The sequence below is a fragment of the Cajanus cajan genome, chromosome 10 (genome assembly GCF_000230855.2).
Source record: "Cajanus cajan strain Asha chromosome 10, NIPB_CcT2T_4, whole genome shotgun sequence".
NCBI classification, from domain to species: Eukaryota; Viridiplantae; Streptophyta; class Magnoliopsida; order Fabales; family Fabaceae; genus Cajanus; species Cajanus cajan.
Window position 1 is genome coordinate 12452508 of NC_138526.1, and position 10915 is coordinate 12463422.

The 10915-nt window shown below is 30.9% G+C and overlaps 1 protein-coding gene across 1 annotated transcript; it reads left to right on the plus strand.

Moving 5' to 3' along the window:
* The first annotated feature begins 2287 nt into the window (after positions 1-2287).
* On the plus strand, positions 2288-9389 carry LOC109805870 (ALA-interacting subunit 3). The gene is made up of 8 exons (XM_083065241.1): positions 2288-2617; positions 3193-3251; positions 3373-3447; positions 3542-3652; positions 3783-3853; positions 7481-7778; positions 8166-8454; positions 9086-9389. Exons 1-8 carry the CDS (start codon positions 2539-2541, stop codon positions 9139-9141), a joined length of 1038 nt encoding a protein of 345 aa, XP_082921367.1. The 5' UTR covers positions 2288-2538; the 3' UTR covers positions 9142-9389.
* The last annotated feature ends 1526 nt before the right edge of the window (positions 9390-10915 follow it).

Genomic DNA, 10915 nt, shown 5'->3' on the forward strand with positions numbered 1-10915 from the left:
AAAATTACAATTTGAACTTTAGATGATTTTTTTTAAAAAAAGATAATTTACTCAAAAAAGTGAAGCTTTAATTTTTTTATTTAAATATATTTTTAATCTCTAAACATCTTGAATTCTCTTTTGAAATGATCAAAATCTTCTTCATTTGTTACCGAGGAGCTAAGAAACCGAAAATGTTTTATTCTCCTATTAGGCAACCCATTGTGAACAAGTTCCACAAATAAAGGGATTATGGTCAGATTTCAATTGAACAAGTTCTTTGAAAACCTACATTAATCAACAAGTAATGATCAACTTCAAATTTTTTAATTTGTTCATACTTCTAACATAATGTTTGGTCAGATTTGTCTCTGTCATGAGGGTTCAGAGTGGCATTGAATTACTTGAGAAAGAGTATGTGTGGATGGAGTAAAGTAACCTTTTTTAAGAGAAGTTAGTTTTGTTCAAATTTATTGGGAAAAACTCAAGTCCCACATTGACTAGAAATTAGAAAATTGAATAGTATATAAGTAGAAAACAATTCTCACCTTACAAGCCAGTTTTGTAGGGTTGAGTTAGGCTTAATCCACTATTCTAAGATGGTATCAGAGCTATCCTAGATCCTTAAAAAATGACTGCCCACCATTGATACATGCACCATAAGCATGAGGGAGTGTATTGAGAAAAACTCAAGTTCCACCAATCCTAAATCATTAAAAAAGGGGTCACCCACTATTTATCCACGTACCAAACCCAATAGTGCTGGACGTGAGAGGGTGTATTGAGAAAAATCCAAAAAAAAATCCAAGTCGCAATCGACTAGAAATTAAGCAATTGAATAGTATATAAGTGGAAAAACCCTCACTTACAAGCTGATTTTGTAAGGTTGAGTTAGGCTTAATCCACTATTCTAAGAAAACTGAAATACATTTATACCTTTTACTCCATCCATAACTAAGAAATATGATATTTAGAAACCATGACGAAAGTGGTTTCATGATGACCAACCGTGATCTCGTTGTTAAATCTACCACTTAAACCATTAAATCATTAATATTTTGCATTATATTATGTATAACATTAGTGCATGAATTAGTTGTATTTTAAAAACACTTATTTAACGTTAATTCTAATTTAAAATTAATAAATAATAAATTCTTATAATAATAAAAAATAAATTTCAATAAACAAATTATTTATTATTTAATATAATTTTATAAAATAAGTACTAATATTAAATTATTTATTTTAACATGGTAAAATGTATATTATTTATTTGATAAATTATTTTAAATAATAAATAAAGTAATATTGTATGATTTAAAAATATTTTAATGTCTTATATTAGTATGTTTATACTTTAATATATTTTTATATAATAAATAATATAAATTTTATAATATTAAAACAAATAATATAACAATGTTCACAAAATGAGAAAATAATATAACTAAAAAAGAAATGAAAGAAAAAAATGATTCAATGTTTATATTTGTTGTGAAAAAAAATACATTAAATAATAAATTACACAATTTCTTTATTTGTTGTTATATAATTATATTATTTATTAATTTTAAATTAAATTTAACATTAAATAAATATTTTTAAAATATCGCTAACTTATGTAATAGTATTATATATAATATAATATTTATATTATAACTCAAAAAGATTGGTGAGAGAATATTAGCAAGTAGTAACATTCTTTCGTATATCTTCTTTTATTGATTACAATTTATTAAAAATAATAAAAAAATTATAAAAGGTAATTATTAAATAGGATGTAGAATCCACGAATTTTTGTGTTTTTTAATAAATTTAAATAACTAGAAAAATGAGTTTAAATAAAATTAGAAGTGTGTTTTGGTGACATTCATCTAGATTATTTAATGATTTAAGTGATAAATTTATTAATGAGGACATCATAAAAATCACTATATTATATAAATCTAAATTTAAGTTAAACATACTTAAATTATCGAGTTTGATATTTGGTGAAAATAATATTTAATTAGACTTATCTGAGTCAAAATATTATAAAGCGAAACTTAAGAAAATGATATGAAAGTAAAAAATTAAATTTCATATTTACTTTTATAAAAAGAAAATCTCATATTTCCCGAATTAAAAAAAATCTATAGCAACCAAAAATATATAATAAAAAAATAAAAAAGAGAATTTGTTATTTTTAAACAAAATTAGTATTAGTATTATTTATTATTTGTTAATTTTGTTTTAAAAATATAAAAAAGAGAAATTCATTCTCCACTCTTGGCCTAAAGCATCAAAAGGAAAATGAAAAAGGTGCGGAATTGCATTTGTAGTTGTTTGTTTGACTCTCTTTGTTAGTTTGTGTTACCTTGGCCTTCTTCTTCTGTGTTTCTCTCTCCTTTCTTCTTCAATTCCACACCAAACTTAGAGAGAGAAAGGGAAAGCAACCTAACCCTTTTCTCTGCAATCACACACTCTCACACCCACTTTCCCCAATTCCCATTCTCTCTCAAATTTCGACGGTTTTCGCAATCCAACAAAAGCCTCTGATCAATCCCGATTCTGAAAATGGCGTCTTCCAGCGCAGCCGGTGCTGGATCCACCGATCCCACAGCTGCCAGGAGAAACAACACCAAGCGACCTAAGTGTAATGCTCTTCGAATCACTCTGATCTCTCCTTGTTTTTGGCCTTCCGAGCTCATTTTTCAGTGACCCGTTTTTCCTTTTTCTTCAATTTTTGGGTCTATGATGGAAATTTCTTATTTTTTTTATTTGGGTTAAATTGGGTGTTTGATAGGAAGAATAGGGTTTGTAGAGGTTTTCATGTGTTAGTATTAAGTGATTGATAATGCCTAGGTAAAGGTACCCTTTGCTGGGGTTCTATTTCATCAAGAAATGACACTTTGTGGTAGCTAATATCCGTTTTTTTTATTTAATTTAATTTGAATTTTTGGGAGGTGGTATTTGTGTTTATAAAGCTTCTAGTGGTGGGGTTGGAGAAGGTACTAGGTCTTAGTTTTGTTGCTGTCATTGTAATTTCCACTGATAAAAGAAAAGAAAAGAAAAGAAAAATAAAAAAGAGCTTCTATTGTCCATATTTGTTGTTTGTTGAACTAATGGAAGAGTTCTATGCAGTTGGGCAGTGTGTGATCTTGTCTTTTTGGGTACCTACAGAAAAACTGAACTGACAAGAGTTCTCTTTGAAAATTTAATGCCTTTCAGATTCGAAGTTTACCCAGCAAGAACTTCCAGCGTGTAAGCCAATTCTCACGCCACGAGCGGTAACATTACCCACTACATTTTTGGAATACGTTGCTCATGATTTTATGTGTACCTGAATGCATCTTTGAGTATTTATTTGTGTTGGTATAGCTTGTACTTAATTTAAGTTTTTCCTTGCAGGTTATTTCGGCATTCTTGCTTGTCAGTGTTGTATTTGTTCCTATTGGAGTTGCTGCACTGATTGCTTCAAGGAAGGTAATGTTGACTGTTGAGTGCTATAATATGTAGAATTTATGCTTATGGTTGGATATAATGCTGATTACAACTTCTATTTTCTTGTATCAATCAGGTTGTTGAAATTGTTTATAGGTATGAATCAAAATGCATACCACCCAACGTTACTGACAAGGTGGCATACATTCAGAGTTCTGCAGATAAAACATGCAAATTTTCACTACATGTAAGTCTCCTTGACATCGGGTTGTCTATTTCATTTAACTGTCATCCTTTTGTTAATCTTGTTCCCATAAATTGATAATTAATGGAGGTCAAATTGAGGCAATCTATTCTTAAACTTATGTTTTGAAAAGGTGGAAAAGCACATGAAGTCACCTATTTATGTCTACTATCAGCTTGACAACTTCTACCAGAATCATCGCCGGTATGTAATAACCCTTTTTTCTTATGCATTATTGCGCATTCTTTCTGTTTCAATTCCTAATTTACAAAATGAGAGAAAAGTGTGGTTTTAGAAAACAAGGATCTCCCTGATCCTTTCTTCAGTCGTTCTTGACAAATATTTTTTTATTGGAAGGGGGACTTCACTGAAACTGATGCTTTTACACCTTTTTTCATTTACAAAGCTTCTCTCAAGCCTATTCTCTTAACTCTTTTTAAAAGTTTAATGAAATTTTATATACCCAATGTTAAATTAATTTCCAGTTTTACTTTATAGTATATATCATAGTCAGTAAATCCTGGATAGCAGTGTGGTGAAGCCAACCCTGAAAATACCATAATGGTATAGATATAGGTATAGGCGTATAGCAGATTGCAGACTGATCTGTAAGAGCTGGTATCAGTAAACAGTAATTATGAAATAAGAGAAGAATGTCACTGAATATTGAGGAGTAGAACTGAATCAACAGATACCAGTGTAGTATCTACCTCCTCCCTTACTGTGTATTATTCATAAACTGAAAGGAAATGTATACAAGGCTTACTAGGTAGACAAGAGACTAATTCTTTCCCAAGAGTCTATTTCCAAATTCTGCAATAACCCCCACAGCATCTTTCCCAAACCCTATATTCCACCCGTTCAGCCTATAACAGGATCAGTATTTGCTCAGACGCTCTCTCTAACCTTGCCAGCCAGCAAAGTTAGTCACAAGACCAACTGCTCACACTCATGCCACACATTTCACCCATGTCATTCCTATTTTTCATATTCTTTCTTGCATACACCTTAGCATATGGTGAAATTATGTTGCCTACCATTTACTGCCTCACTATTTACCACTGCCATCCTAATGTGATCCTTACACCAAAATAATGGATATAGTGCATATAGTTTCTAATACACATAGATACTCAACTCAAAAAATACTCGAAACGTAAGACACATTCTTCACTGATAATATTTGTAGATATTTTATATTTAATTTATAGTTTAATGTATCTAATTTATCTTAAAATCATGACAAGATGAAAATACTAACTTAAATTTTGATTTACTCAGAAAAGTATTTATGAAATATATGAAACTAGTCATTTTTTTGGTAAATAAATAGATTGATTTTATTCGAATCTATACATCTTTTACACATAAAAGATCAAAACTATTTTTGAGATAATATGTACCATAGCCATACTAATTATATAATTTTATATCAGGTCACAAACATATTTATTTATTTTTTATTGTACACTACAGTTAGTAAAATCCAAAGGGAAAACCAAAAATAACATGTCTAAGGAACAAACAATAAATGAAAATAGTAATTTAAAAAAATCTACAATATATATATATATAAGAAAATAAAGCAGGTGGCTTTGTCTTCCATTCGATAAAGTAGAACCTATGGTATAACATGCCACTTCACAAACAAATTTCCCATGCATGATTGGTGCATGAACAAAACTAAAAAGGTGGAGCAAAGACGGGTAAAGTACTGTGGCATGTAAATATCATCTTGGACAGAGTTGAGTTGAGACCTGTAAATGGAAGCTAGGTTTGCAGAAAATGAGCTGCTTTGGTTGGAAAATTCATGGAAATATGGCTAGAAAATGTTCAAACAGATGATGGGGATGCTGGGCTGCTTGTGAACACACAAACATGGAGGTGGGCCTGTTAGGTTTTCTTGAAGGTTGAAGAGTTTGTAAACCTATGTTATGGCACCTACTGATATAGAGGATAAAATGGTTAACTGGCCAACTTATTTGGTGAAGTATATGTGGCTAGGCCATGCACTGTGCAAGCACGGTTGTCAACTTCGTTAATTTAGATAAACTCATGGATCTCGGTAGTCTAGCCTTGTAAACACAAGTCGAAAACTGGTACCAGATTACTTATTTTAAAACTATATTAAAAATGTATAATCATAGTATCTGAACAAAATATAATACGTTAAAACAATGAAAATCTAACATTCCAACATCATAATAAAGCATACCATGGTAACAAAGTATGATAAACAATAGTATTATAGTACATAATTTCTAAAATATCACAGATTCACAATGATAAGTAATGAAGTTCTCAACTTTCAGTGCATATATGTTGCAAAAAATAAAACAAAAATTCTACTTTTAATAATAGAAAATAATGAGAACCTAATCAACTGAACAAGACAAAAACTAAAATATTGGAGAAAGGGTTGCTGGCCTTTTGGTCTGGACATGCTGGTTTTAGTTTTAAGACTAATATATGAAGTCAAGTTTGCAGGCATTCTTCCTCATTTTTAATTAGGTTAAAATGAGCCAAGAGGTGGAGTTGAACAGAAGCACTGGCGTCCCACAGATCTAACTTAACTTCCCCTGGAGGGACTTGCCTAATTGGAGGAGGGATAAGTGGACAGGAGGAAAAGGGGGGGTATGAAGAATCATAAGTGGAATCTGAATCACCTCTCTCCTTTCTTCTATGCCTGGAATCTGTCTTCTCCTCTCTTTGTTCTCTGCATTTCCTTGTTACTTCTTCACATGTCTAAGATGACACTTTTGTTATGGGATTTATCTGTATTTGCATGCATTTCATAATAAGATCAGGCTGTGTGATCTAGTTACAATGTTACATTTATCTCTGGTTGCTGTGTTTCAGTTTGTGTAAGCCTCATTACACCATAAAATATTTTTTAAGTAGAAAATGGTGTGGAATTGCCAAGTCCTCCCTAAAATTTGGCTGGGCAATTGGGGTAGTGTTTCTAAAGCTGAGATTAGCTGCAAACTTAGCAGCAATTGCATAAAAAGCATTATGCTTTGGTGAACTTGTGGCAGATAGAGGCTGCTATGCTGCAAAATGCCTCTATAGTCACCCAATTTGCAGATAGTAATTATTCTGCTCTATATTTTGTCAGAAGTATAATATTTATGTCTAGCAAAAAGTTACACCCACACATAATTACTTTGGGTTTTCATATATTTATTATTCAAGCATTCTACATTGAAATTGATGGTTGTGCTCCAGCCAGTGCTATTTGTCTTAATTACTTTAAAAATCAAATGTTGCCTTGCTTTAAATCTCAGCATTGCTTATTACTGGTGCCTCAACATGTTTTTGGCCATTTACAATGTGACAACTCACTTAAAAAAAATGAATGGGTGGCATTTGGTACTCATAAAATTTTAAATCATACAAGTTAGAGCTATGTCTCTGTTTTCCCTTGTTGATACATACAAGTTAGAGTGGAAAAAAGGCAAATAAATAAATTATTTGACAACTGGCATGAAGTTCATTTACAAGTTAGCATCAAAATTGACAAAAACCTTTTTTACGGTATCAAAGCTACTATTATACATATTTAAAGTTGTAACTATGATTCTGTTATCTAACTTCTAGAACTGTAGGTAATTGTAAAAGATAACCTATTACTATTTGTGGGATGAAATTTAGAGACTTCCATACATCTGTTTTTTTTATCCTGTATTCACGTCAAATTTATTGTAGTATATCTCTCTGACGTCTTTGCTTGTTTTCTTCAACTGTTTTCAGTCTTAATATATTTATTATAATGGGTTTTGTTATGTTTGATTGTGTATTTTCTTATAATCATGGAAAATTTGTATAATTTAGATATGTTAAAAGTCGAAGTGATGAGCAATTGAGGGATCCTGGTGAAGAGGACTCAACAAGTGCTTGTAAGCCTGAAGATACAGCCAATGGAAAGGCAATTGTACCATGTGGTCTTATAGCTTGGAGTTTATTCAATGACACGTACAGCTTCTCTCGTGACAACCATAATTTGACGGTGAACAAGAAGGGCATCTCCTGGAAAAGTGATAGAGAGCACAAATTTGGGAAAAATGTTTTCCCTAAAAACTTCCAGAACAGTTCTATTAAAGGTGGTGCAAGTCTCAATGAATCCATACCAGTGAGTATTTTCATGAACTTTTTTGTTTTGATTGGATTAAACTTCTATCCTAAAGTATAATTATTTTTCTTCACAAGGTTCAGCATTGTAATCAGATTTTATCCTGTTTACACTTGCGTGTGCTTGTCATGCTTGCATGTTTGGGTTTATTTGTTGTTGTTGTTGTTGCTGCTATTATTGTTACTACTTCTATCAATATTCATGTTGTACATATAGTAATGACTTTTCACATGGCAAATTATTCCACTGTTCCACATACCTGTTTCACAGTTTCATTTCAAATTTTCAATTACTTCCAGTATATTCTCCTCTAGATGTTGTGATTGGTTGAAGTATTGTCAATCAGTGGATTATATTGCTCACTTTTTCTAATGTTTTATGGAACAGTTGAGTGAACAGGAGGATCTTATTGTCTGGATGCGAACTGCTGCTTTGCCTACTTTTAGGAAGTTATATGGAAAGATCGAGGTGGATCTGAATGAAGGTGATAGCATAAATGTAACACTGCAGAATAAATATAACACATACAGCTTTAATGGCAGGAAAAAGCTTGTACTGTCAACTACTAGCTGGCTTGGTGGGAAGAATGACTTCCTTGGCATTGCATATCTCACTGTAGGAGGATTGTGCTTCTTTTTGGCTTTGGCTTTTACCATTGTATATTTTGTCAAGCCAAGGTAAAAATACTTTAAATCTTGATGCTTTAGAGTTCAGATCGTGAAAGCCCCTTCTGTAGCAGGAATATTCATGAGATAGCTTTTGTAGGCATACGAATTTTGTTGCTTATTTTTTTACTTTTTTGTTCGACCAAGAATTGGGTTGGATGCATTCATGGGGTTGCAGAGAAATTCATGGGGTAGCTTCACGAGCTTACTAATTTTATTGCTTTTTTGTTTGACCAAAAATGGGTTTGGATGTGTTCATTTGTTTCATACCAGCACATGGAACTTAAATTCTTGGTTCTGTGACTTCTTACCAGCAAAGTTGGTACACACAGCAGGTCATTAGACCTTAGACTAATTGGAGTATTAGGCCGAGCGTTTAATTCCAACCCCTTCTTCCTTTCCAACTCTGATTGATTATATAGTCAATTTGATTAAAACCTGAATAATATTTTAGGGCTTGTATGTTCAGTGTGTTGCAAATTCTGTGTACTTGTGAAATCTTGTTTTCTAGAGTTTGCTAGAGGTCACTATTTCTTTTAATGCTTAAACAAACCATCTCTTGTAGGATGATTAAAATTCAACTTGAAGTGGCAATTTTGAGTTATTATTGCCAATTTCTAACTTATTATTCTGTATTTGTAGGGCAACTTGGAGACCCCACATATTTATCATGGAACAGGAATCCAGGAGGGCACTGAGAAAAGAAAACTCAGTATACTTGATGGTTATTTCCAAGATTACAGCACTTGACTATTCTACAAATGTGGGTGTAGGTTTTGTACATGAATGTTACCTGATTACTAGTAGCACTTGTGAATTTAGGTTGTTCTTATCGTAAGAAAACCAAAACATATTTTTTCTTTTTTCTGTTTATGCATGAGAATTGAAATATGTTGTATGTCCCTGATAAAGTGTTAAATATATGTTGTAGTTGCATTTCATACAACCTGGAAAAAAATAGTTCTTGTTTGGTTTGCCTTCTCAGGCTTTTGCTGAGCTAAAATAGGTTAATATGCTTGTGGAGTGAGGTGATGGAAGCATGGAGTTAATTTAGTAGATGTTAAATTTTAGGACATAAACAATTCATTTCATGAAAAAATATTTAAACGCCTGGTGTTTCATCTCTACATCATCTTTGGTATAACCCCGAGGTATAATTTCCTTCCATCGGATCGGCTTATTTAAAGGGTAAAATTATCTTTTTAGTTGTGACTCTATTTAAGATAGAAATTGAATTTCAATTTTTGAGAAAAGAAACACAAGTGTTAAATAATTTTGTGATAACAATTTTAGGTCAATGCCTTTAGTCTTGCCTAAAGTGCATCATTTTGTTATTTTTTTTTGTATAAATCAAATATGGTATTTGTTCTTTGCTTTTTGTTTTTTTTTTTTACCCTAACAGAGGGTACGTGGAAAATTATACAACGTATCTTATCTTTTTGACTGTTATGTTGGTGAAAAACTGAAAATGTGCCCTGTTATTAATTTGGTAGTTATATTATCAGTGTTATAACCGTTATTGGCACATGTAAATGTAGGTGTATGCACAGTTTATGAGGACGTGGTCCTCTTAGAATTAGTTTTCTTTAGACTCTTAGGATTAGTTAGTGTATCTATGAGTTGGGAAGTTACTGTAACACTAGTTTTTTTAAAATTTTACACGACACTCTTGCATCTTGTAAAATAAAATAGGTGGAGCTGTGTTGTAAAATTTTGAGAAACCATGGGATGTTAATGTAATTTGCATTAAATCATTCTTTGTTGTGTAGCCAGTTTGTTGTACATGTAGGGTATGGCATAAATAGTAATTTTGTAACTTTTAATATATATAATTTTTCAATCACGTAAATGTTAAATCAGGAAATGTTGTCACTCTTTTAATTTTTGAAGGAAAGACAATGTTCTCACTTAAGTAGTAATGATAGATTATAAGGTTAACGTTAAAATTTAACCGTAAATATATATCAAAATTGATGATAGGGTGAAATTTTTATATTTTTAAAATCAGATGGATTAAATATATCTATTTTAAAATAAGAATTAAAATTGTGGATTGATATAAAATAAAAAGAAAAAAATATAAGTTAGTTAAGAAAATAACTAGTTTTTATTGTTTTTATATTAATTAAATGTTCAATTAATTCAATCAATAATTTATTTATGGCTAACAAATTATTATAATGTGATTAAATATTTGGTTAATTTTATGTAAATGTTAATTTAGTTTAACTTGTGACAAATTAATATATAAAGTTGTATAAATAAGGCGACTTGTGTAATAAATTATCATCTAGTGAGATACTAGTTTTTTTTTTCTTCTAAATTTTTACTTTTGATTCTATAATCTTTGATATGTAATTTTGATCTTTTATTTTTTAAAATTGTATAATTTTAGTCTCTTTTAACAATTGAACCATTAATAGATGATAGTATGATATATTACTTCAGTGACTTGATTAATGAAGTCACGTT